This window comes from Struthio camelus, chromosome 1 (assembly GCF_040807025.1).
Source record: "Struthio camelus isolate bStrCam1 chromosome 1, bStrCam1.hap1, whole genome shotgun sequence".
Taxonomy (NCBI): domain Eukaryota; kingdom Metazoa; phylum Chordata; class Aves; order Struthioniformes; family Struthionidae; genus Struthio; species Struthio camelus.
In genome coordinates, this window is record NC_090942.1 from 58,992,666 (window position 1) to 59,020,128 (window position 27,463).

Here is a 27,463-nt window from a genome sequence, read left to right on the forward strand (position 1 = left end):
TACTTCCAAAGAACTTGCAGCACAATAGATGAGGCAAACTATGGCAAAGAAAAAGGTTTATTCCAGTATAACGTCCCATTTTACAAAGGCAATATAAAGGTAGGGATGAAATAACTAACCCCTGGGGACTTTGAGAGGCCTGAAGCCCAGTGCTCCACAGGTGCAATTCATTGTCTTCTAATCAAGGTTAAGTCTTGTAACAGGTGCTTAAGGGTTTAAAAAAAATTCTTCATGCTTTTAAGAGTGATTTGAAGGGGCTGTAGGGCTCTAGTTGCTCCTGGCCATCAGAACCTCTCTTGATAGCCAGGAAGTCTCTTCCTGTATCATATCCTATGCTATGATGAGTGGCCAATAAATTTTGAGGAGATTGGGAAAAGAGGGAGTCCACAGCAACATCCCTAAGTAAATGTAAACACTGGCTGCCCTGGTGCCTCCCTCTGTAGATCTGTCTGCTTCCTTTCTTGCTCTTCCTTTCATTTGTTCTTCCTCTCTGACCTTTTCTTTCAATCCCAATCTTGTCCATACTCCTCCTTTCCATTCTGGGCTCCCAGCAGACCCTTACTACAGGTCTAAGCAGGTTTCCCAACCCTTGAGCTCCACTGCAGAGTCAGATCTGTGGAACAGAGACTGCTGCAGTGCCTGGCATGAAGAACTCCAGGTCCACAACACACTGAGAGAAGAAAACAAGAACAGATTTACTATTTAGGCTTTTCCTACATTATAAAAGCCCTGCCACCACCTGTTGTCTCCCTAGTACTTAGGGATCTCAGGCTCTTGCCCTTTATATGTTGCCCCCACTGCAAAGTCCAGTCGTCACCAATAGCCAGGAGTGAATTTAATGGCGGATGATGTGTGTAGGAGCTGCCTGGCACAGTCGGAAACCTTCACCAGTTCCCTGCAAATTGATCGCCACAGATGACAAACTCCCATAGCGCTGAGGGGCATTGCCTAGTTGGAGGAGTGAAGCACTACCCTTCTGTCTTACCCTGCACCACATCATCTGCTAGGTGAGAAGGACTAGTGGGGAAAGAGAGAGGGGAAAGGGAGAAGGGTAGGGTAAAGGTAAGGGGCCATAGTGATGGTAGATGAAATCCTATGGGAAGTTCTTGCTGAACATGTGGCTGGGCAAGGAGTGTGTGTGTTGGGAGGGGGGTGTCTCTTCACTCCCTAGTTCCCAGCAGAGATGGAGGAGCTAGGCTATCTTCACTCTCAGCTAGGGGGAGGCCAGCTGTGCCTTCCTCCCTGGCACATGGGCAGACCCTGGGCTTAGAAGCACAAGCAGAACGGGCAGGAGGTTGCAAGTTAAAATGGGAGGGTCCTGCAGATAGCCTGATTTAGCTAGGGTTAGACCAGGTGTCTCCTTGCCCTGCTGTTCCTTTCCTCCTTCATTGTCTCTCATAGTTCTTCCCTCTCCCCTTCACCAGCAACATATTCCCACCTATAAATGATGTTTATCATATTCCTAAAGGAACAGTGGAAGAAGCAAACATACATATAGGTCCTAGGTGGGCTTGAACGGGAAAATACCCCTTTCTCCCTGTACACACAGACATTCTTCCAAAGCCTTAGGACTAGGGTACGCATTGCAGGTGCAGGGAGAGGGACTGAATCAGGAAGAAGGTGTTGAAAGCACGCCTGATGATGCGAAATGATGAGCTGGTTTGGGTATTCTGGTCACAACAGCATGCAAAATCTTATTATGGTTTTACTATGGTGAGTTTAATACATTGAACTCTTTGCTCCAGCTGCCCCTGCCAGGCCTCTCTGAAATTCATACCAACAGGTTTTCAATCTCTTAGCAATTCCCAGCTCACAGGAGCAGCCTGCCTGCTCTGGGGAGGGGAGCAGAAACATGCAGCAGCTCCCAAACCTGCCTAGAGGACAAAAGCTTTCTTCTTCCCCTCCCTCCCTCCTCCACAGCAAAGCCCTCATGGTATTGCTAGAGTGTTACCAGAGCCCCATAGTTTTGCCTACAGCTCTTGGTGTTGGCTGCTTAAACCAACAAGCCTGACTCTGGAAGGGGGACAGCTGTCCACTGGGTAACAGTGTAGGTGGGTACTATCCCACACCTATGGGGCCAGAGGCTTTCCAGGAGTGAGGTGAGTTGAGGGCTGTGCAAGTACAGAGATTTGACATGGAAGTGCTAGGCTTGCTTTCTCCTAATTGGACTGAATGATTTGGGATCTTTAAGTAGCATACTGAATATTTTTCATTCAAGGCTTTATAAGTGCTTATTTTTCTACAAAGTCCATGCTACATCCCCTTCATTGATGAATTTTGGAAACAAGCATGAGGATGCATCATTGGGGGAGTCTATGGTAAAGCTGGGAAGAGACCCTGTATCTTGCCCTGTGGAGCCATACTTTAAACACTGGTCTTCTTAAAAAAGATTACGACTCTGCTGTGTGTGATTGCAAAGGACTGAGCAGGGCTGAATGTGGTATAGAGTTTTGGTTTTGGTATGTGCTGAGGGAGGCAGGAGGGCAAGCATTTGGGAGAAGATGCAAGTATAAGAGCATGCTTTACAGCAGGAGGAGAGGTGTGTGATGGAGGAGTACGGGGAAGTTGTGCAGATCCTTACCATTTTGTCCTGAGCATCATGATACTTAATACTTTCCCTAAAGCCCCAGCACCTTGTGTCAGGGGATCAAATGACAGTTTTAACTCTCATACCAAATAATAAAGGAAGGAGGGAAGCAAGTTGCTTTCTCTTGTCCAGAGGGAGAGCTTCAAAATATAACCAAGCAAGGGTACATTCAGACATGGGGCCAATAAAAAGCCCAGAAGCATTTCATTTTTTAAAATCTTGTGGGTTTTTTGGGGTTTTTTTTAGTCCAATTTTATGTTTGAGGAAGTTAGTGGTATTTCGTCTAGCTTGGGGACAGAAGAGATGTGGTCAAGTGGTAAATGGGTATAAGCAGGTGCTGTGGTGGAAGATGAATGTGTGTATGTGTATGTGCATGTTGTGTACCATTACATAAATTTTAATTGCTTTAGAGAAGAGGCAGCACTCTGTGTGGACCAGGCCATATTGGGCCGAGCTGTGTATATCAGGGATTTAGGAGCAGCTGGAATTTCCAGGAACTTCCAAGTGACCTTATTCCCCCTAGCATGTGGCTCCAAGCTGTTTGCTCCTCTCTGCCTTTTTCCACTGCCTTCCCTGATGTCCCTGTGGCCTCTTTGTGTGTGAAGCACACAGCCTCGGGCTGAATGCTCCCTGGAGAGGAGGCCAAGCAACATATTAGCTCCTGGATATTGAAATCACAATTCCAGAGCAGAATGGTGGAGCTGGTGGGGAAAGTCAAGGGCTGCAGCATGGGAAACAAGTGCCAGACTCTTGCAGAACAGAGCCCTTTTCCACTATAACAATGATTTCAGGCTCGCCAGCTCTACCTTCTCTTCCCTTCCCCGACATCTTGCTATTTATTCTAGGTGTGTTACTGGCTCCCGTTTTTGTGTTTTTCCAGACCTGTACCGTGATGCTCAGGGCCAAGCACAGTGACTTGGGAGGAAGGAGATATTTGTGGTGCAAATTTAAAGGACCTTCTCTTACACCCCACTGAAATTACAGAATTCCACCCATGCAGAAGGTGAAAATGTGGCCTTCATTGTGCGGAACTGTCTCTCTCTCCCTCTCTCCACTGAGGGCTGGTCCTGGAAGCCCTGCTAGAATTTGGGGTGTTTTTCCCAGTCAGAAGGCAGCAGGAAACAGACAAATCACTATTATCTGCATCTCTTCCTTCTCATGGAGGGCTGTGTATCTTTTTCATTTAGGTAATAACAGGCTGTTGGCAGAGCCTCCAGCACAAACCCAAGCTGTAGGTGATCAGCAGGAGCTGGAGAGATTGGCTCAGGTTTAACAACTCATTTTCCACTGATAATATGGGGTTTCCCAGAGCTCTGCCAAGACAGACTGCGAGCTCCCAGAGTGGAGTCTATCTATCTGAGGAGCAGGGAGAGCAGGAAAGGCAGTATTGCTTATTAGGAGAAAGGAAGAGGGAGATGTGGTGAAGGTGAGAGGACAGTGGCAAATTTATGGAGGGAATTGAGCTGAAAAGGGGAAAATACAGAGGGGAAAAGGGGACTATGAGAAAGAAAAGCCAGAGAGAGATGTGAGGTGAAAGGATTAAGGCAGGGAGAAAGCAAAAGGAGAAAATGGGGGAGTTCTGGAAAGGTGCATAAATATAGACAAAGTTGGGAAGCATCAGACCTCTAAGGATGGCAGTAAGTCCAAAAAGCAGTATTTCTTGAAGAAATAAAATACTAGCTTTCTTTCTTACACTTTATGCTAGGTTGGAGGAAGGGGTAAATTTCAAGCTTGACCCCCCTCCCCCCGATTATTACTTGACTTTTCAAAACAGCTATAGGAGTTTATAATTCTCTCCCTTTAATTTCCTCTCCCCTGTTGCAAAAGAAGATAAATGAGAGAGCATGAAAAAGCCCCACAAGCTCAAACTCCGTCATGGGTTAAGTCTGTTAATATACCAAACCATTTTAATGTGTCTCTTCCCAGTCAACCCATTTTAAGTATCCAGTTTTTTCTCCCCCAAAAAGGTTGGAATAAAATTTTCCATTCGTTCCTGTGCTTCACATGTGTAATGGGATGGTTGTACCTTTTGGGTCTTTTGTCTCAGTGATACCACTGAGGAAGAGGGTCTGTAAAACAAAGGAAGCTCTAGTTTCTCTGTGAATATGATTGCAGTCAGATAGAGTTTCACTGTTACTGAGCAATAAATATTCATAGAAATAATAAGACATTAATTGCATTCCAAACAACCACCTCTTCAGCCAATACCAAGAACTTTGCTTCTACTCACCACAGGGAAAGCGGCAGCAGAACATATCTCCCATGTGGGCACCTGTAGGGTCAGCCTAGTCCCTCAGAAGGATGAGAGGACTGTTAAATGCCTCACCTCACAATGTCCCTTAACATAGTCTCCACAGTCCTTCCCCAACTCTGCCCAGGTACAGGGCTCTCTTCCCATAAGCATAGACTCCATGGGGCAGGACTACTCCATACAGGACCCAGCCTCTTCCACCTTCCCTGACGTCCCCTCTGCCCCACCATACGCGCCTCCCTGCAGTTAACCTGACAGCATCAGTCTTCAGGAGCAAAATATCATCTGTGTGCAGGCTTACACACCCAAGAGTGCGATAGCCTGGGACAGGTCACATTCATCTTCATCACAGTGAGGCAGCAGGATTGGAAATGGCATGGTGAGATGAAACTGCAGCACGTCCCTGTCACAGACACTTAAAGGAGAGTCACTGGAGATGTGATAGCAGTGGTACTCCTAGAAACCCTGGGCAGCCCTCAGCCCTGGTCTGCCTGGGCTTTGTCCAGCCCCCTAGACTGGCCCTCTGTCAGGCTGCAGATAGGAGAAGTAAGCCACAGCAAGGCAAGCAGAGAGGTCATGGTGCCTTTGAGAGCCATCCTGCCCTTTAGCTGTGTGCTCTGCATTTTCTGTATGAAACACATTTAAAGCAAATTTTAAGAGGGAAGAAGCACAGCAACAGGTCCTCCACTCTCTGGTAACTAGTTGCTGTTCAGCCACTGACCATAATGATGGGAAATGGGAGGAACTGCTCCTTTAGCCCCCAAAAATCTGACTGCACAATTCAAACCAGCTGAAATACATCCAGGCTGTGCTTCTCTCCTTATAAAGGACTGACCCCAGAGGGTATGAAGTCTGGTTCCCATCCCTCTGAGGCCCTTGTAATAGCCTTCTGTTCCTCTGGTTTGATGAAGGCACAAGCTGTCAACCCCTCTTGGTCACAGTCCTTCCACTGCTGTGGAGGGGTGAGGTGTGGAGACTCACATAGCACATCAGTCATAGAGGGAGGTGAAAGTTTGCCACTCCTTTTCCAAAAACCCTGCTTGAGCTAGCAGAAGAGAGCTGCTTGCTTCTCCCCTTGCACTAAAGGGTGTACAACACATAGTTGAGCAGTTTCAGGCCTGCCAGGCATGGATGGTGTGTCAAATGGGCACTCTCACCCTGCTGCTGACCACCACTGGTCAGCTCACTCAGAGAGAATGCCTTCCATAGGCCTTCATTTGCTCAGGAACTTCCTTGTAGGGGGCTGCTGGGAGCTGCTATTCACCTTTTGGACAGAAACAGGTTCAACTCATGCCCTTTGATCAGCTCTGAACCCAGAATTCAGTCTGGTCCATCTCTTACTCTGTCCTTCCCCTCCACTTCCCAAAGTCTTTCTCTACCTTTTGCTAGACACCTAAGCTGAATGGAGTTAGGCTGCTGGCTATCCTCCCAGCTGTTCCAGCCCTATCACTTGCAACCAATTTCAAGTAAGCCTTTTTAAAATGTATTAGCTTTCCAAAAAAGGAGCTGATTAACGGGGGATGGGAGAAAGGGAACGCAATGATGTGGTGTATTCCACAGATCTGTGGCATTCTCTTCCTAGACCTTTAATGAAAATAGATGGACATTTATTATGAAAACAAATTACTGGCTGTGTGCCGGAGTCCTTGGGTGGGCAAGGAATAAGTGTCAGTCTTCTGTGTGTATGTCAGTGTGACCCATGCTGCCTGTGAGGAGAAAGGTGAACACATCCATACCAGAGAGCAATCTATCAAACTTAGTACCTGAAGGGCTGTGTGTGTGTGCTTGCATTTGTGTATGTGGTACTGCAGCTGTCCTCAGCAAAGGGAACATGTGGTTGTGAACACTTTGCCTAGTGGTGCCATTCTAGTTATGCGAATCATTCCTGTCATAAGTTTGTGAGGGCTGCAAGCATGCCTGTCAAAGTACACTGATAATGAGTGTGTGTTCAAGTTTTATAGACCTAGCGTGAGACACCCTGGACAGTTTTCATCATTTTGCTCCTTCCTCACACACCCACATTGTATTCAGTGGTCGTGTGGTCAGAGACAGCACTCAGAAAGTGCATGTGTTGCATTGTTGGTGGGCAACATCAGGTGCCATTGTGTTCACGGTACTGGGGAGACTGAGAAGCGGTGCAGCAAAAGGTCTGGAGATGAATTTTCTGTGCTGAAGCCAAGGAAAGTAAATGGAAACTCAAAATGCTTGTCTCTTTCCCTACCTCAGCTTCTAGGAGAGAGGAAACCTGGTCCATCTCTACCTGTCTCTTTCAGTTAGTTTGATGGATAGAAATGAACAATTGCCTGTCTCCTCGCACTGTTTTGTCCCTCCCCCTGCTAGGAATAATTCTGCTTTACAGTGTGTGAGTAGCTGGAGGAAGGATGGAAGAGAAGGACATAGGAAGCCCGAAGAGAATTGCAAGGATTCTGACTGAGAAGGGATTGGGAAGAGCCTGGAGAGTCTGCTCTCAAAGGAATGATCCAGGTAAACACTAAGAAGAGCTTAGCCTGGATTCCCTCCCCCCAGACCAGACTGTGGGTAGAAGAGAGACTTCGGTTACATTTTGATGGCTTTTGGCACCCTGAGCATGGGCCTGTAAGGCACTAGGATAGACATTTCTCACCCAGATCCTAGGCTTTGGGGCATCTTTTACCAGTCCGGTCAAGCGCACATTTATATTTCTCATATATACTGGAGAAGTTGCCTGGATGAAGGGTCAGATCCTGACTTCTCCCCCCACCTCTGGACATGATCATGCCTCCTTGCATTGAACTCAAAGCAAGGGTGCATGCCTACGTGAGCACGTGTGCTCCAGAGCAGTGGACAGAAAACTCACTGCCTATCACATCAGTGACAAGGGGATTCAATGCAGGAGACAGTTGCAGGCTCAAGCAGGAGAAAACCTTCACGTTCCTTCTCTGGGGTAAGCACGTGCTTCAACTCTGAGATACAATCCCTGCCTCTTGAAATTAATTCAACATTCCGGTGGCTTGGGCAAAAATAACTAAAATGAGTAATTGCGCTGTGCTGGCCCTGCTGCAGATTTCCTGGTAAATAGAGCCCCCTGCAGGAAGTAAAAAAGCAGAGCGTGAGACAGCACCGGGAGTTACTAGGAGAGGTCTGAAAGACATCAGATGAGATAGCAATGGTTTATTAAGTCCTTTAACCCGATCCTGCACATGCAATTGTCTCCAGCAGTTCTCTAGTACTTGCCCCCAGACTGTTCCCCTTTGCAGACTATGAGTTCCCTGCACTTTTCCACCTGCTCATTAACTTCGTCCCCCTCCCACACCACCTGAAGCTGCCTGCTTGCGCCATGCCTTCTGCCTGCCTGCATCAGGGTGCAGTGCAGAGCTGCAGTGGTGCTAGGCAGCTTTGCTAGGCACAGGAACATGACACACTTATCTTATATCCTCTGCTTTTGTCACTTAAAAATCATTCTACCCTGAGGTTTGGGTTTGTTTGGAGTACTTTTATTCCTTTCTTTAAACAAGAGAAAAAATTAAAAAAAAAGACTCCAGGTGAAACCAGTACATGAAGATGGCGTGTCTCTGTGTGTGTGTGTGTGCGTGTGCGTGTGTGTGTGTGTGTGCGTGTGCGCGCGCGTGTGGTGCGTATGCACCTCCAAGCCTTCATCACTTCTTTCTGCAGGTCTTCCAGACACTGAGCTCAGCCTTCTGAAGTGGTGCAAGGAAACAATCTTTGCTTGGGAGCCAGGATCCAGGAGGAGAGCTAGTGTTTTGTGTTCTTCCCTAGGGAGACCTGTGCTGGCTCCTGAGCACCAAAACATAGAGACAAAGACACAGAACTGCTTCTCTGGCCCTACAGACGCTCTACATCCAGTTTCTCTTTATTGCTCACTACAATATCTTTCACTTCCTCAGCTACAGAGCAGGGACCTCCCAGAATTACAGCCCTCATTGTGGCCATAGGTGGAAGTTTCTTCTGAATAGAAGTTTTATTATCTTTCTTTGGCCTCCAGTTTCACACTGTGGTTCTTAAATGTCAGTATCCCTTCTCCACCATCAGAGCACATCTGTTCATAGAAGAGAAACCACTGGCGCTTTTTTATTCTGCAACTAACTAAACCATGCTTGGCTGCCTAGAAAGCATCTGCATAGTTCCTCACAGAACAACATCCAGGCCTGGTTTGGCGTCTGGAGGGAATGGCTGGGGGACGGAGACATTCTGGAGACATTCTGGTCTCTCTTCAGATCTTGTCCTACATGCCTGGCAGCTGTATGGGAGAATCCAAATGCCATCTTGCAGTCAAGTGCATGTTAGAACGTGGGAGAAGCCATGCCCACAGCTCTGACAATCCTCAGTGGAGTGCACCCTGTGCATCTGCCTTCTGTTTGGAAAGGGAAGAAGCAGATCTGGCAAGTTGTTCTGTCAATCATCCCCCTGCCAAGTGGGAGGCAGAGGGTGCCAATACTCCCAAATTTCTTCACTGGTAGAGCCCAGCATGGGAGGGAAGCTGCTCAACTGCATGTTCCTGCAGGTCAGGGCTCAGTTTTTGTTGGCAATCTTTTTCTTACGGGCTGAGACGAGATCATAGAAAGGATCCTGTGTGATGCTGGTCCTGGAAATAGGAAGAAATGAGAGCAAGAGCAAGAGGTTTAGTGCTGGAGAACTGCAGAGGCAGGATCCTGCACAGTATCCCGCTCACAAGAAAGCAGAACTGGAGATCTGTAGACCCATAGCAGGGAATTTAGCTGTGGCTGCAGATTCTCCAGAAGGGGTCTTGGAACCCCTTGGAGTTAAGGGATACCACAGCTGCTAGGCTGTGAACACTTCTTTCCACTCCTTTTCCAGGCTCCATTCCCTGGTGGCCAAATAAACTGTGTGACCATTTGCCCAAGGGCTGGACAAAGAAATCCTCAGGCCTCCAAGTTCTGGTCTTCTCACCGTATTGCCTCAATCCACTCATCACGTTCTGCTGGCGTGGCTGCTGAGATCTTGTAGGATTGATGCTTGCCCTCAACCACCTTCCCATCCCCATCTGTTTTGCAGGCTTTGATCTTCTGCCCTTTACAGTTGGGATTGAAGAGCTCAAAGCAATTCTGTCAAGATGGAAATAAAATGGAGCAATAAGGCAGGGAGAAGAGGGGCAGGCAAGGAAGCAATGCTGCCTCCAGCCATGAGTGACAGGATCAGAGAGCTTCCAAAGGGAAGGGGAGCCCTCTGCCTTTGAAACACAACACAATCTTACCTTCCTCACCCCAAGAATCTCCCTATAAGTTGGATCTCCAACCTACCCCTCTTAGATAAACACACCCCCTCCTGTGAAGGACTAGACACTAAAACAGGCTTTATGGAGAGGTGGAGCATCAACAGTTATCAGAGAACACCTTGTAGGATTGATCCTCCTGCTCAACATATGAAGAACCTTTCCCCTTTCACATAATGCAACATCCTCTCTTCTGCCTGCCAGCACACAGACAGAAAGGCAAGTCTTCTGGAGCCATGCCACATTGGAGGAGTGAGTATCCATAGCAAATGCACAGAGAGAGAGTGCCACTTCCCAGGGAAGTTTCCTAACACCACAGCACTCTCTGGTCTACACATACTGCAACTCACTATGGAGAGTCATGGGGAGGGAAATCAAACCTGTATGTCCTGGTGCAGCATGTGTAAAAGTCAGTTTTGTGCACTCATCTCTGTCCCCCTACACACACATGCAAATACGCACAGTGCAGCCAGTCAAGGGAGAGAGCAAAACGAGTGAGGAACTGCACAAGACTGGAACTGGCTCTGATCTCACACCACCAGTTCATCCCCACTAAAATACAATCATGTTTAGAGGGAGGACAGGACAGTTTGGAATAGTATCTTCCCTCTGAGAAGCATGGAAAGAATAGGCTTGAGAAATCGCTGTTCCCCTCCTATCTACCACCCTAGAGCTGGTGAGTGCTCCCCAGCAGCCTCAGTAGTACAGGCAGGGGGAATGGGAAGCAATTTTTGGCACAGGTTGTACCTTGAAGACAAAAATGTGATGCTTTTCCTTGAACTACTGCCCCAGTGCCTCTCCCCAGCACTAAAGCAGAGCATTAAGAATAGAAATATTACTTGGTGGCCTGTGACAGGGTTTTGTGTGTGCATGTGTGCATGCGCGTGCGTGCGTGTGTGTGTGTGCGCTCCATCTTCCCAGGCAGTGTAGGGCGAGAGGTGAGAAGTCTGCAGAGTGAGAGCAAGAGGGGAGAGGCCAGTGAGTGCTCTCTCTTCGCACTGACACCCCTGAGAGACTGTTTTGGTCAAAGTATCAAGCAGTGGAGGCTTACAGGCTTTTTGGGATCATCTACCTTCCGGACTGATAGGTTCTCCAGGGGGATAATGCCCAGAGGCTCTTTGTCCTGAAAACAAGAAAACACAAATTAACACCCAACATGCTCCCCACACCTATGCCATGATTTACAGTCTCTCGGTTTTCCCAGATACATGTGGTTTTGGGGGTGCAAGGGCCATGTGTGCCTGAGGAGACCCCCCTGCATTTATACAATAAATAGTTAATAAGAAATTAATTAATTCTTAGTTAATAAGAAATCATGGCAATAGCTTCAGTGTCAGCCTCCATCACTATCAGGACTAGAGCTGGTATGGGAGAGAAATGAGGTCTGAACTCAGTCTGGGAGTGTAGGGTTGAAAGGAAGAATTGTCCCATATCCTCTGTACCTCCCAGTTCCCCTCAAAGGTTTGTAACCACTCAGGATGCAGTTTCCCGACTGGGCCCTTACTGTAGTATATTCGAAGTAGTACAGGCAGTTATCAGTCAGAATGAACCAACGACGTTTCCAGGTTTTCACACGTCCTCCTAAAGGCAGCGAGGTTCAAAAGCCATTAGTTCCACACTCTGCCATCTTTCTTCCCCTGCTTCACACAAGCACACACTCTCTCAGCCCTCCCAGTAGATCAGCCCCAAGGATGCAACTGCAGTGCTCACAACCGATGTGATGCCATATGCTGGACACACATGCAGGGAGCCAATCATGCTCCGATGGGGCTAGGAATGGGGAGGTGTGAGGGATATCTTTCTGAGTCCCCTTCTGAGCAGACCCTGCAAGAGTGGGCTGGCTGGAGAGAGCAAGCAGTTGGTTTCAACAGCAGGTGTCAGCCTCGCACTACTGCAGCCAACGGGAGAGAAGGAAGGTGGAAATGCTGATGCCTGGCCAGGTTTTGGATTTCTTGGGGGAGATTTGTGATGGGAAGCAAGGGGGGGGGGCAAGGGGGAGGTGCATGCAGAGAGGGGATTCAGGTAAGCTAAGGGAATCCTTCCACTTACCTAGTTTCAGGAGCCAGCCCTCACGGCTAGGGTTGAAGAAAGTATGTGTGAGATCATTTCCATCATCTTCTGGTATGGAGAAAGGCTCGTTCTTTATGCTCTCAAACAGACTCTGCCCCAAAGTGTTGGTGGGATAGGGAGAGAAAGAGAAAAAAAAGACATATTTCTGACAAAGCTTGTACACAACTGCCCTGGGTCCATCCAGTCCACCACTGTTTCCATAGGGGCAGGCAGGTGAATGGGGAGGGGAGTGGGTAGTGAGCACTGGGCATACAACAGACCTCAGTGTACACCTCACAAGGTCTCAAGTGGAACAGCCATCTTTTCGCTGCATCCTTTGTCAAAACAGGCCCATTTTGGAAACCCACGGGCACAAAAGTGCGTGCCCATATGAAGAGAGACTGCAGCGCCTGACCGCAGCATGTCACACAAGTGCCACTATGCGTAGTACTAAGGAAGTGGGCAGGGGAGGAAGAAGGTGACAGGGCCTGCAGCCCCATTTAGGCTGTGGGCTCTGAGCGCCATCCAATAACCAAGCACTCAGTTGAGAACATGTATGCACAGACCCCCACACAGATCCGCTTGACCACAAGGAGACACATTTCGCAGTAGGGAGGCATTTGCACAGAGAGACACCGCATGTGACATTTATAATAGCAGAGTGGCAGGGAGGCAGGTTACTAGTTTTACAGTGATACAAAGATGACACCTGCATCATTGGCATTTGCCATCATTTATTGCACAAGCCCCAGCTCCTGAATAAAATTAGAAGTATAGGCACCTACAACTTCCCTCAAATTGCCTAAAAGAAGTGACACAATGGAGAAAAATCTAAAGCCTTTAGCCTGAGGAGATGCTGCTCAACAAACCCAAGGGTGCAATGCTAGCAGGCTCTTTGACACAAGGCACAAGTTATTGCCCACAGGCTCTTTGGGTGAGGCCAGGCACAGGCAGGCAGGCTGTCCACTTCTACCTTGCCTCAGAGGGCAGGTACTCTGACTGCTGAGCCCTTGGGAAAATGGTTGCTCCAGGTCTGCTAATCATCACCTCTTCTGCCTCTGTCTCCCCTTCTGTATCTTCATCCTTTGGGGTGAGACACCATGGACCTGCTGAGAGCTTTACAGATGCTGGAAGAGACCCTGACACTCTTCTGGGACTAGTTTGTTCTGCTCACATACAGACATGTCCTGGTATAAGAGAGGCCAGGCTCTGGTGTCTGGACTTACATGAGCACTGGAGTGAGCTGGGACATTTAGATAGGAACAAGGGAAAGGGATTAATAATCTGGGCCACAGTGACATCCTTACCCAAGGCCGCCCCCCCCCCAAAAAAAAAAAAAAACAAAAAAACAGACAGTCCCTGCCCCAAAGGCTAGGACTTTGAAAGCTAGTCAAAAGAGCCAGGTGCCCAGCCAGCTCCCAATGAGCTGGATGTCCCATTCATATAGATCTTTTGGGGAAAAAAAAAAAAAAGTCATTCAAAGCTGGGACTCCAGGACATTAGTCTCTCTTTTGAAACTTGCAGAAGTCACTGACCAGCTTGGAAACCTGCCTCACACCTACACAACACACAGACACCCACAGCTCAGCCCTCAGCCTCCTCCCACACAGGTTTTGTTGCACTCTGTAGCTTGCTCATAGACTGCTTTTACAGGTGGGCTTTCCCTCACACCCCCAGAGCATCTCTCTGTTCTCTGCCTGTATTTTGTGTATATCCTGGCACACATATACTGGCTTTGTATCTCTATCTTTCAGTATCTCCTCTCTCACACAGTCAAAGTGTATGTTCCTCTCTCACACAGACACACTCACACATACAAGTTTGCTTAAACCCACGCTGCCATTCCCTGCATGTCTCTACACCCATCTCCCCTGTTCCATGTCTTCACCAACAAGCATGTGTCCTGCCCCTATCCAAAGCAGTTTCTACATCTTTCAGCTCTGCTTTTGCACATATTGCCCTCTTTCCTGGAGCAGTCCTTCTGCTTGCATGGGAGAAGGTCAGTAGGTCTGTATAACACTGGGACCGATGGACCTTTGGTCTTCAGTGGACCTCAAGCCACAGAGAAAAGAGCGGCTGATGAGGAAATGAGAGGCCAGAGCCCTTCTTACCCTTAAGAGCTCTTCTGGCAGGTCACCTCCATTGTCAATGCCTCGGTTGATGGATACAAACCTCTCAAAAGGGGGTTTGTCTTTCACGTTGGGGTTGTGCAGGCTGGTGTTAAGCATGATGATGGAGAAGGAAAGTACATAGCAGGTATCTGTCAAGGAGGAAAAGAACCAGCATGGGTGGAATGCTGCTTTAAAGGGCGAATCTATCCAGATCCTAATATGTAGTATGGGTTCCAGTTACAGAACAGCCTTGTCCCCTCAGCTATAGGAGGCAATGGGAGATGTCCCCTTTGCTAGGAATAAGAGAGATGGACAGAGCTAGAGGAGAGTTGCTCTCCTATAATGGAAGCAATTCCCTGATGGGGCAAGTTGGGTAGCTCTGTGCCAGCAGATGTATTTCAATAAGTTGGTGTCTGTCAGTGCTAGTGCTGGCAGGGTTTTGTGTGCCTGCTGTGATGAGATACATGGGGCTCAGAGCACTTCAAGTCTATTACCTGTTGGGGTGGGTTGCAGCACAATAAGAAAAGGAGGGTTGGAGACCCTCAGCCTATTGAAAAGCTTCACAGGAACTGCACTAACTCCTTTCACTTAAGAGAAGAGAATACAAAGGGCAACGTCCACACTCCAAAGTGATGCCCTGTTTTTTGTGGCTGGGAAAGGAAGACTCCTCTCCTCAGCAAACAGTGGAACTCAGCTTCACAGGCTGCCTTCTCCCCATAACTACCTGTGGATTGGAATACTCCTGGGTTACACTTGCAGTACCAGTTGGCAAAGGCCTCCATCATCCGGTCAATCTTCTGTGCCTCCCCAGGCAGCCGGAAGCTCCACAGGAACTGTCTGTTGGGAATACCAGACACTTATTCAGACTGTGTCCAATCACAGGCTTTCCCTGAGCCCCTGGGAATACCATGAAAACAAGAGGAGTCATCCTACCACATAGGGAAGACAATATGGAGTGCCTCTATGAAGCAGGAGCTCAATTCCTCTCTCTAGAAGTGATCTGGGCTCATCAGCCTCAAACACCATAATAGGAGGTAGCAGAACTAAACATGCTGCAAATCATGGGTCCTGTTCCCTAATGAGTGCCCAGCAAGGTGCTCTGCAAGGGACCAGGGACCTCAAGAGAAAGAGCCTTGCCAGGAGGCCGCCCTAGGAAAGAGTCACTTTGTCACTAACGTAATGGGCCCTGTCACAGTATGACTGGCATGTTTCCTGGTGCAAAAAAATAAGTTACTCCTGTCTCCCTATCCATCCAAATCACAGTGACCTGCCCTGCTTTCCCCATTTCTCTGCATATAACTGACCCAGTCAACAGGCCGTGAAGGGGATCCCCTGGGGAAGCATGTCAACACATCTCACAGAGCAACAGGACATGCTGCCCAGACAGGCCTAGAGTCCCAGCCTGGGGAAGCCCAGTGAGGTCTCACAACCTTCCCAGCGGATCCAGTGGCTGAATAGGACTCTGCTCCACCCACTCCTTCCTCCATCTGCTCACTCACCTCAGTGCCTGCACCAGGTTGAGGTTGGCAAACTGGTGACATGCCACAAAGGCTTGGAGGATCTGAATGTTTGTGGGATCCCTGGGAAAGAATGGGGAGGAAAGGTGAGAAGAGAATTTTGACCCTGCGCAGTTCGGATGCCATTTGGCATGGTGACATGCACCTTGCTCCCTCCTGACACCCCCTTCCCCTCTGCCCCATGAGAAGCCAAGTCACATGGGTACCACTCTTTATCTAGGAAGATTGACCCCATGACAGATGGGAGGAGAGGCAGCCCATGTGCCTAGCTCTAGCCGCACTCACAGGGACGCTCCTGATGCATGTGGCCACCGAGCCCACTGTAGTTTGAGGCCACGTTCAGTCTTGGCACCTGCATGCTCATCTAAAATGGTGGCTGAGAGGGGCAAAGCAGGACAGGGCTTCCAAAGGACCTCCTCAACTTGCCTGGGTTGCTCACCTCCCACCCAGATAATCCCCAATGGCTGTCTTGTTCAGGCCTTCGCCCTTGTGGAGGAATTTGGCTATCTCCCGAAGGTCTGAAGACAACAGCTGGTGCTCTATCAGGTACTGGATCCCCTGTGGGAGGAGAAGCAAGACAGCAAAGTAAGACAGTTCTGGGAGCTAGCAAAAAAGCAAGACCCTAACATCCTGATATCAGCCTTCCTTGGCTTTGATGGTGTTGCCTCCTCTGTTACTCCCCAGCCCTTCCATGCGAGCACGTGACCATGTGCCCACCTTATTCCGTCCCTTGTCATCTACCTGCTCTGGGTCAGTCCCACTCCTAGTTCATCCCTGGGCTTGAATAAACATGTTTCACTGTTTCAAACAAAAAACTCTATGTAGGTTAAAAACAAAACAAAACAAAAACAAAAAAAAGTGGTTATCCCAAAGGGTTTTGTTCAGGCTTATTCCTAATCCTTACCTCCCTCATCTCAGGAACTTACCCTGTGCCCTTGGGGATAGGAACTCATTTAAAGCATTACAGGGATGAAATGTACCTTAATAGGGAGGGACAAATAAAGTTCCTTGCATCATAACATCTCTCAGGCTATGGCAAGCAGCATAAAGTGAACCAAGAAACAGAGATCTGACTGTGCTTACTCTAAACTAAAAACAATACAGGCACTTAGTATGACATTTCAACCAGGCAGATTAGCATTGAGCTAAAAAAGTTAGACTGTTTTGGGGTCAGAATTAGTTCAGGTATTTCTGCACAGCATCGCACAGTGCCACAGAGAGAGAGACGCCACTGGGGCGTCAAACCAAGCTCAGACTATGAGACAAAAAGGAAGCCAGTTGTCATGTGGGCTGTAAATACTGATGTGGGTGCTCTAAGAGGGTGACCACTGGCAGAATGATGGCCAGTGGACTGTCACACACTCTAGCTGCAATGCGGACACTGGGGCAAGCAGCTTGAGGGTCTCAGCAAGGCAGGGGAGGAGGCAAAAAAAGTTGTTACTCAGAGCAGCAGTCTTCAAGGCACTAGCTGTGGTTGGCTGATGGTGAGCAATCGTTCAATTTCAGCTTGTGGTTTTCCCGTACAGAGCTCAAAAAAATGGTCCACCAGTGAGGAGGAAGGAAAAGAAACTGTCTTTCTCACATCTTCTCTATTTAGCCATGCTGATTTTAGAGCCTTCTGCAGAGTGCTGAAGGCTCTGGTGTCTGGAGGCCACTGGTCAGAGTCCCAGGAAGTGGAAAGCTTAGATTCACTCCGCAGTCCAAGCAGTACTCCTTGCCTCCAAAACAACAACGGCAGCTTGGCCTCTTCTGCTGAGAAGTGAGTTGAGGAACCTGACACACTCTCAGAACTTCTCACCTTCCCTTTACCCCATCCTCCTCCACCATATTATGGGCAGTTCTCAGCCTCACATATGCAAGAAGGGCTAGGCTGAGGGATATTTGTTTCTCTTGACACATTGGCATGGTTAAATCATTTTCCCTTTATATCTCTTTAGTTTTGGGTTGCATTTGATGGGATGCCCTACAGACACATGGTGGGGGGAGGCAACAAAGTGGACCAGTAGCCAATAGAAGCTCTTCTTCCCAGCTTTCACCTCATATCTAGAATGAGCAAATCCTACCTTTTCAGGGTCCATGTTGAACTTCTTCCGGCCCAGGGACAGAAGTTTATCCTTCTGTGATAGTGTGCTGCAGACATAAAGGTGCAGGAAACTCAGAATAAGAGGACAAGTTTCACCCAGGACACTTACAAGACAGCTCAGGTATATCAAGGACAGATGTCTGTTCAGGAGTAAAGAGAAATCTCAGAGGAGAGAAGGGTGTTCCTAGCCCCATTTCTCTGTTCTTGATGTGATCCAAATCCCATTGGTGCTCTTATTTACTCAACAACCAGTGAGAGACTTTGTAAACAAAGGGATATCCATCTTGTCCCACTTGCCTGGTGTGTTCTCCAGGGATAAGGTCTGCCTCTCGCCTCTCCTCTGCATTTTGGAAGTGCTCTATCTCTGCAAACACTTCAGCAATCTCTTCTTTCAGCTTCTGCAGGAGAAAGAGCAGGGGGGTGAGAGAGATGGAGGGAAAGGCAGGAGACACATACAGAGCATGCCTTACTTCTCCCCTCAGCCATAGGAGAAGCCCTGCTGGTAGAGAGCAGGTCAGTTAAACTCCTTGCTCCATGGACCAGCTAAGGTCTTCTGTGAAATGGGTACTGCTCTGAAGTCACCTTGCCCATCCAAAATGGATTCCAGATGGAAGAAATGAGAGAGAGAGAAGCAAAAAGATGTTCTCAGGCCTGTTGTCATCCAGGGCTGGAAAGTCATGCTTATACAGCATGGAAGAGTGAGATAACTCAGCCCAGTGTCATTTCAACTCCTCAAAGGATGTCACATGTGAGACTCATTACATCATGCCCATTTCTTTCTGGCGTTTATTTTGCATCGCCCTGCTATGCATCCAGGAAAGCAGAAGTGGAACCAGTAACTGGCAGGCTGAAATAGACTTGAAGTGGCCAAGTTGTAAAACACAGAGTTTTTAATGCACCTATCAGTCAAACACCAGTGAGTAGAAATCTGTCTTTAAGTGCAGAAAAAAGAGGGATGAGGAAAAGAGGAGGAATCATTGTCAGACTGAGTCTTAATTGTAATATTCAGCTTCCTTTAGGTCCACGACAGACCATGGCCCTCTCTGTTAAATTATCTGGGTTATCAAGGAAACAAAGATTGCTGTGATCTCCTTGTCACGATCACTATGATCTGTTTCTTTCCATCCTGCTGTTCTGGACTCCTCGTTGTCTAGGAGCCAGAGTACATCACAGGTCTTTTCCAGGATCACACAGCACAGGCATACCAGAATGGTCAGAGGAAGACGGGCTGTTGCATCCCAGATATTGCTTCAACAAGGAGTGAAGACATGGCCACACTATGTACCCAGATACAGGAACTACGAAGTTCTCTGAAATCCCACCATTTAAAAGAGCTTCTGAACCTTGATTTTGCTTCCTGCTTTCCTTCTGTCTTGCTTCATCAGGCTGCCAGAGCTGAGACTGTTCCTTAATAAATTTTGATGGTGCACAAATGTAACAAATCCATGATCATAGCTCCTGAATTACAAATAATTATCATAGTTTTGTTGTTTCCCTCATTACTGTCTTTTGTCAGTTTAACAGGCAAGTTTAGACTCATTCTTTTCCCTCCTCTCTCCCTCTCCCATCCCACCAAGCCATTCCTCCAGGTCTTTGTGTTAAAGGATATTGCTAGATGATCTCTGAAGAAATCCACGCTTGGAAAATTTCTCTCTTGCTAGATGCCCCTTTACCTAAACTCATCCCTCTGAGCAATGAATGTCACATTGATCAATGGCTTTAGGGTTTAGGATATGCGTCCATGTAGTCTAACATCTTTTTTCTGGCTGTACTGGATAAAAAAAATGTAGTGTTCTTATTCACATATCCTGCTTTTTACAGTGCCCACTGTTCACTCTGGAAACTTAGTAGGTAACAACCACAGCCTATTTTGCAAGAAAGGATAAGACATCATTCTGATTTCTCAGCAAAGATGTTATGTCTGGAAGCCTGAGAAGCGATAGGTATTTGGCTCAATGTTCTCTCCTATGCAAGGACATGCTTCACCCATTTCCCAAGCATCTGAACGTCTTCATGCTGTCAGAAAAGCAGTGTACGTCCTATGATTCAGTTCAATAAGCTCTCTCAGATGGAAGCCCGCGTGCCATGGTGATGGAAAACAGAATGGAAACTGTACAGCACCATGCATGAATGTTATGTGGTATTACTGAGTGATTTTGAATATGTCACTTGCAGACTCTGGGAGTCAGTAGAGGAAATCTACAGGACTGCTAAAAGCAAAGAAGAAAAACAAGTTCAAACTTGGAAACTTGTGTGAGACGTCCTGCCGTCACACCTTTCTAAAGGGACAGAATCCTTCATGGAGGACTTGTTAGAGGTCCACAAAGCAAATAAAAGTTTGAAAAACATGGAGGGATGCAGTAGGTAACTAGGATATGTCATCATCAGGTAGTGAGCAATTAGAAAGAGCCGTAAATGCTGAGCCAGACCCCTGTCAGTAGAACTTAGTGAAGGTTCCTTAATGCTAAGTATGGGGTCCTAGCTCATCTCTGCTAATGAGTTGAGAAGCCTTTCTCAAATGCCCCATTGTGGTAGTTGATGACTCCTGTAGCAGAGTACCACAAGCTGGATGAATACTGATGGCACACATGCTGGGGCAGCCTGAATTTCAGAAGTCAAGCTGGATCGTGCCAAAGCAAATATCCCTTGTCCAGGAGCACTTTTGCATGGCCTGGACTGTTACTGAAGAGATTCCCTGGTGAACACATTTTTTAGAAGGCTAAGCAGTGAGGAGGAGGTAAGGTCCTTACCTTAATGTCCTTCAGAAGCTCCTCTCTGTGCTGCCTGATTGTCTCTATTTCAGCTTCTTCAGCCTCGCTCAAGTCAGATGGCTCTGGAAGAACAAACAGGTGCCTGTGAGAAGGGTACTGAGGCCCAGCACATCACAGGCAAAGCTGCCTCAGCCTCCCAATGCTCATCCTCTCCTTCTCCTAGGATCATGCCACAGTACCTCTTATATCCATGTTCCAGCCTCCCCTGCTATTGCAGCTACTGCACCTCAGATTTGCCCTGCAAATGATTCTCAGTCCAAAGCCAGCAACTCAGCCCACCATATCCCTCCTGCCTGACAGCCCTCTGATCTAACCCTGCAGCAATCTACCCTGCCTACTCAACAGATTTTACTCATTGCGAACACAGTGAAGAGGTCTCACCAAACGCTCTTTGGTGGTTTTCATGATAGTCACTTTTATGTACAAGATCTGGGGAACAGGAAGGCTGTGACCCAAATACTCCATCTAAATCCAAATGTCCCATGAAGAGCCACTAGCTTCATTGATTGATCTACCATAGCTAGAGACAGAAATGGCTTATGAGAGAGAATCAAGATTTTTCAAGTCTGAGAGCAGGATCTCGGGGATGAAAGCACTGCTGAAGGACTGTCTGTGGGAGACTGCTGTTCTGCTCTCCTCCCCCACTGTGGACTACAGACAATACAGAAATATGAGCAGGCTTCCTTGTAATGTACAGGAAGTCAAACATACAGCAGCAGAGCCAAGGAGACCACAGAATGATTCATAAAAGACCTTAAAGAATTGGGGTGACAGCAGTGCTACTAAATATAATCCAGCTGGAGCGCAGCATCTTCAGCAAGGAGAAAGAGGAGATTGCAGCCACAGAAAGGCAAAGCAGATGGTGAGCCACAGGAAAAACCAGGGGTTCACAGAAAGCTGAGAGTATGGCGCTCCTGGGAACTCACTGCAGAACTCACAGTCAAGGTCTTTGCTGTACCTAAACACTGAAAGACAAAGCTTCCTGGCAAGTCAGGTCAGGTCACTGGATGCCCTGTTCTACTGTTTTATAAGCTAAAATCCCCTGGGCCTCCCATCTTCCTGGAAAAAGGGGAAGTGGCACCAGCTGCCTTGGAAATACTCTTAGTGTGGATCTCACATGCAAAACAACTGCTATAAATATGAGTGGGGAGAAAAGGGGAAGGAACCAGCTAAGACAGATAAGAGGAAAGGGGACAAAGGCAGTCAGGTTGGAGCCTATATGCTTCTTTCCTGCCATACCCAAAACAGCTCAGAGAGACCTGTCATCCCTAATCCTAATTTTTCCCCCATCCTGGCTGGTTGGGTTTCTATGTGCTAACTCTGTGCTAGCACCTTTTCCAGACTGCAGCCTCTCGCTGACACTCTTACAGACATTTTCAAGCACTGCATTCCCCAGGGAGAGGCTGCCACACCCCTGGAGGGAAAGCGTCGGGCAAGTAAACATTGGGAAGTGTGGGCTGAGAAGGGCCCATATCCCCTCCTAGCTCTGCAAGGAACCTCCATGAAGAGCTGAAAAAACCTGACTGCTTCTGAAGCTGGTTGAGAAGGGAGGAAAAGTTGTGGCATCCAGCAGCTTGCAACAGCCAAATCTGTGGGCCAGAAATTAAAAACAAATAAACAAAACCCCATGCAGTGGCTTTGCTGCATGTTGGGCAGGTTGCTGACTCCCCCTTGAATGTCAGCCTGGCCTGTGAGCAGTGTTCAAGAAAACCTGGGCCTTTCAACTTACTTTTATGTCTCCCCCAGTTCTGGAGCCTGCAGGAGATGAGGCCAGCCTCTCCACCTCTCCAGCTTTATCTCCCTCACCCCCTGGGGCCTGGGAATTGTGGAATCACTGGAGTCATACCTTGTCAAATTATCACTAAGACATCTTGGCCTGTACTTGTTTCCACAAAAGCGCTGCAGCAGGACTCACCTGAGGAGTCTTCCCTTCCTCCATCCCATCAGCAAACTGAGTGGTGTGGCTGGCTGCTTTGCTTCAGTTGCTCTGTGTCTACTGAAGCAGCCTAAAGCATCTCAAAGAGACATGAGGATCCCAGAGGATATTGTCTCACTCACATGACCCCCGCTGAAACTGTAAATAACTCAGTCCCCCTTTCTCCTGAACATTTGAAAACCCCAACTGATTTACCTGCCCAGCCTGTCAGAATGAGGAAAGTATGGGGAGGGTGGGGGAGACAAAGCATATGAGTCTTAAGGAGAAGGGGAAGGAATCAAGGAATTAAAAAAAACAGAAGGGGTGAAAAAAGGAGGGAAAAAAAATACAAGGATCAAACTTCCAGAGCAATTTAGGTACCCAAAGGTGCAGAGAGGGTCCTTGTAAGGTTTTATAAGTAGCCTAAACAGCTTAAGTCCCTGGTTGCCTTGGAAAATAACTCTGAGGTCAGTTCTTGTAAATCACTCTGCTTCTCTAACAGAACTCCTGATGCTCTGTTCCAGGCTATTTTGAGGCTATTCATCAATGTTAGTGCATGCACTGGGGACTACAGTTAGGGGAAGTGAACACAGAAGTCGTGTTTGGGGAACCGTCCATAGAAAGTCACAGAAAGCAACAGAGGCGGGGGGCAAGCAGCAGATGAGATAATGGGAGCAGACTGCTTTGCCTTCCTTCCTTCTCCACTTTCAGAACAACCTGAATCAGCAGGAGAAGGAGATTTTCAGTGAAGTATTACCCTGACTCACTCCAGACTCTTGGAATGGCAGGGGGAATTCATCCCTACACAAGGGGACTGAGGCGGGGTTTCAGCACCATCAAAATCCTCCATACCACCAAGTTCCACTTCCTTTTAGGGTCAAATCAGGACACAGATGATGCATAGCCCATGTCAGGGTTCTCTGCACAGGGGGAAATTTCACCTACTGCTGAAGAACACCCTATGAAAACACCCACAGGTTTCAGGGGGATGCTGGCAGTCAAACACAACTCTGAAGAACACAACACATAAGCAGTGTGTTGTGATACTGGCTAGTACCCTCTCCGAAGTGGACTTGTGGCTGCTGGGAACCTAATTTCCAGAGAACAGATCTGGAGGGAGAGCATGAGAGCACCACACTTGTGGGACTCACACCTGCTCTGGAGGTTGCTTTTTCGCTCAGGGCAGACCCATATAGAAAGACCTGCCGCTTGCTCATAAATCACCCAGCCTTGTGTTTTTAGTGCTGGATCTCAACACAGAACAGAGATTTAAATTCCAATTGTGGTGTCTTAGGCCATCAGCCTCCTGATCTGGAGAGCAGGCTGGAGTTACCCAGAAGTCTAGGTGCTCGTGTGGCCAGCCAAGAGTAACTGCTTCCCATTGCAGTGGGCTGTGCAAAGCTGTCCAGGTGCAAAGTGAGGCCTTCAATTCCAAGCAAAAGTATACAAATGAGAAAGTAGCTTTTGGAGCATAGAGGTAAGTGGGCAGTACTTACAGGAGAACTGGAAGGATGGTCTGTAGAAGCAGCAGTGGAAGGTTACCAAGAATGACTGTCTGCAGCACTGTTATAGACCATCCATGTGCATCCACGAGCATGCCTACAGCATGACAGCAGAGGTTCAGCTGGCCCCTTTTCCAGTAAATAGTATTTACTATTTTGGCCACAAAAGACTTTAGGATCCTCCACCCAGGACAACACACAAGCAGACCAGCCTGTTGGGCACCACCTGCCTGGTTGAGCCTGCGTGATGGAAGAATTTTACCTGAAATTCCTTCTCTTTTTTGAATTGGGCTACAGGACTGTGTCATCTTCAGCACAGATGACCACCCACCCAGCCAGGTACCAGGGCAAGGACCTACCAGTTACTCAGTTCCCTCCAGCCCAATCTGTTTCTCTCCTGCAGCCACTCTACAGTTCTCTGCCAGCTTGTTCCAGAAGAAATTCAATAGTGAGCTCACACAGGTAGAAACTGCTCTTTCCTGCTATGTTGGGGAAAGGTGGGAAGAAGAGCTTATGTTGGCTATTGGTCCCCTTATCCCACATGACAACCTACAGCACTCAGGACAGTTTCCAACCACTTTAACCTGGGGCTCCCACCCCGCACATCCTGTGTTGTGATAGAGGGGTACAGGCTTGCTCCCCCAACCCCTGCTACCCAGCTCAGTGATTTGGCATATTGGCTTTGTGGCCTTACCCAGGCAGTCACTCAAGGGTCCTGAAGGAACCTGAAAGAGGAAGTCCACTGCAGGGAGAACAAACTCCCCATAGACATAGGGCTCAACTTCACCCAGCCTGAGCAGGCAGGTACCTAACAGGGGCGTTGCTTCTCTAGGTAGGAGAGACTCCAGGAAAAGTACAAGGAGTACACACACCCATGTCTTTCAGACAAATGATGCCACAACTGAGCAACTTGAAACACATCCAGGGCTCCAGAGTCCACTGGAAACCTGCATCTGTGGGGAGTCTTGGCTCCCAAGGTGGAGCAGCATCAAACAAGCCTACTTCCTAACCAGACTGTGAAGTGACAAGTTGGGATTGAACAAAGACACCAGTCAAAAATCTCTCTTCAGGCATTGCCTGTGTCCTGGCTCTGCCTCTAGCGAGAGCTGAGCAAAACCTCATCATCCCTGAGCAGGACCCCTTTGCACCACTGCAGTGCATAGTTTTAAGATATAATTAACTCAATAACACATAATTTTACTAGATGACTGTCAGACTATCCATTCTGAGAGCCCCAGTTTTTGTGGAAAATAGACCTTAAAATAAGCTCTGTACCGGCAGAGAAACATGAGATACCCACCTCCCTTCCCACCTCAGTTTGTCCTGCAGCAGCTTTCTTTACTTTTGCTTTCAGGCAGTGAGAGCCGGGTGCTGTGAAGACACCCACCTTCACCAACACACACAGCCAAATTCTGGCAAGGGCTCAGCTCCCATGAGTCCCACCAATTTCCCTGGCAGGCAAGCCCAGTGTGGGATTTGATCTGGCCTGTAGAAGCTCCTTTGCCATCTAGCTAGGAGCTAACAAAGCAGAGAACTGTTGCTGAAATTGAGCAGTGCTTTTTCCCTTCACTCTGTGCTACATATCTTATATGCAAAGGCCTGCTAGGATTGAGTCTCAGTGTCCTTGCAAAATGATCCCTTTTCTTTCTTGCTCCTGCTCAGCCTATATCCTCTCTGCTTTTCCTTTCCATTGCCTTTCATCAAGCATACACACACATAGCCAGAAGGGGGCTAGAAACAGTCTGTCAATTAGTATCCCTTGATTTGCTAAATCCCAATCACTTTATCCACCACCTGCCAAAGTAGGAAATAAAAACTGAGATCTCTCTCTGTTTCTCAGATGCAGCTCATCTCCTCCACCCACGCCTGCCTTTTGAGATTATTTTAAGACTAGGCAGGCCCACCTGCAGGTCATTTGGAAGTGCTAGAACCCCAATACAGTCATTTGCCTTAACATGGGGATAAGCAAGAGAGGATGCCACTGCCAAAAGCCTTGTAAGCCTGTCACACTGGGAAACTCAACTGCATGAGATGCTCTTGCAAAGGCAAAACAGCTCCTGGAGGCTGTAGGGAAACATTACTGAGGAGCTTGCAAACCATACCAGAGCTGCATGAAGAGAAGCCAAAGCTTATGGGCGCTCATCCCAAGTGCCACGTGTACACCGGATAGCCCTGAGTCAGTTCCACAACTCAGCTCGAGATCACTAGTGCAGGGAACCTCAGAAACAGAGACTTTCAGCACAAAGGCCTATTCAGATCAGTGGGAAATTTTCTCCTGATGTGAAGAGAACTTGCTCAGGGGAGAAAAGTGAAAAGAAAACTATGCTTACTGCATGAGGCTGACAAGCAATTAATTGTACCACCAGGGATCCTCTGCCACCTGGTTCCTCCTGCCACCAGCCACAGCGTCCACTCTCGCTGCTGGGATTTCACAGTGTGCTATGCTCCATCAAACTAGGTGAACGGCCTTAACAGCAAATAAGACAAAAGATGGTCAAGGCTTACCAGCAGGACAAAAGTCCATCCCGAAAAGCCCAGTGTATTTTCCACACGAGTGCCGTTCCTCCTTGCCTTCTGCTCGTTCAGATGCTTCACAGAACTGAAGCGACTTGTAGTCAGTGATCAAAATCGTAGCAGCATTAGAGGGGCGGGTTGCCCTGTGACTCCGCCCTTCCTCTCCTCGTCCCTCAGGTCACATCTCATGAGCTCACATCAGTGAAGGAAACTGTATGTGCATACTGCTAGGAGCTCACAGAGGCTCTTTGACTACTTCTGAAATGCAAACCCACAAATGCATTTCCATTGCCAGCAGCCTTTTTGGGGTGGGAGCGTCTGTGTGTGGGTGTTTGAAGGGACTGAAATGGGCAGTAAGAGACTGATAGTACTTTGGGATTTTGCGTGAAATACTCTGATAACAGAGGAAAAAAAGGAAGTTCCTGATTCAGAAAACGCGTCAGATTTGGGAAGTGGTTTGATCTTAAAGGAAATATTCTTCCTGTGTTAATTCTGCAGAAGGTTGTAGGAGGATAAGTACTCAAAAACTGGAGGGTGATTGATGGGGAAGGGGTGAATAAGAGGGTCTTTTTTCTTCTTTTCCCTCCCTCACTACCCACTGAATGACTTGTACTCCAAATCTGCTCCCATCTTCCCATAACAAATTATTTTTCTTGGGAACCCTTTTAAGTAAGGATGCAGTGAACAGAGGAGGAAAGAACTCCTCTCTCAGATTTAGAGCTACTCTTTCCAGAGGGGAGAGCTGGCACTAGCAGGACAGTTTTGAGGGAACTTTTGGTGCTCAGTTCATTTGAGAGGCAGAGAAGGGCTCTTTTTCCTCCATCCCTTCCATACAGCCGCAGAAAGCTGTATACTTCCCCTTGAGTTAATTGTACTTGGTTGCCATGTACACTATCCTTATTGTTTTATGTGGTAGATCTCTGATGTAGGGGA

At 47.9% G+C, this 27,463-nt stretch overlaps 1 protein-coding gene across 4 annotated transcripts; it reads right to left on the reverse strand.

Moving 5' to 3' along the window:
* Positions 1-7,973: 7,973 nt before the first annotated feature.
* On the reverse strand, positions 7,974-26,840 carry CYTH4 (cytohesin 4). Of its 4 annotated transcripts, none has more exons than XM_009684310.2 (13): positions 26,522-26,840; positions 20,579-20,661; positions 18,126-18,226; positions 17,809-17,875; positions 16,185-16,303; positions 15,728-15,808; positions 14,953-15,065; positions 14,229-14,377; positions 12,118-12,229; positions 11,573-11,649; positions 11,120-11,191; positions 9,747-9,901; positions 7,974-9,420 (listed from the first exon to the last, which is right to left on the reverse strand). In XM_009684310.2, exons 1-13 carry the CDS (start codon positions 26,538-26,540, stop codon positions 9,348-9,350), a joined length of 1,221 nt encoding a protein of 406 aa, XP_009682605.1. In that variant the 5' UTR covers positions 26,541-26,840; the 3' UTR covers positions 7,974-9,347. The 4 variants fall into 4 exon arrangements, with proteins under 4 accessions (XP_009682605.1, XP_068798977.1, XP_068798971.1 ...); XM_068942876.1 differs by lacking the exon at positions 26,522-26,840 and adding an exon at positions 20,981-21,521 and having other exon boundaries at positions 11,141-11,191; XM_068942870.1 differs by lacking the exon at positions 26,522-26,840 and adding an exon at positions 20,981-21,512.
* Between the last annotated feature and the right edge of the window lie 623 nt (positions 26,841-27,463).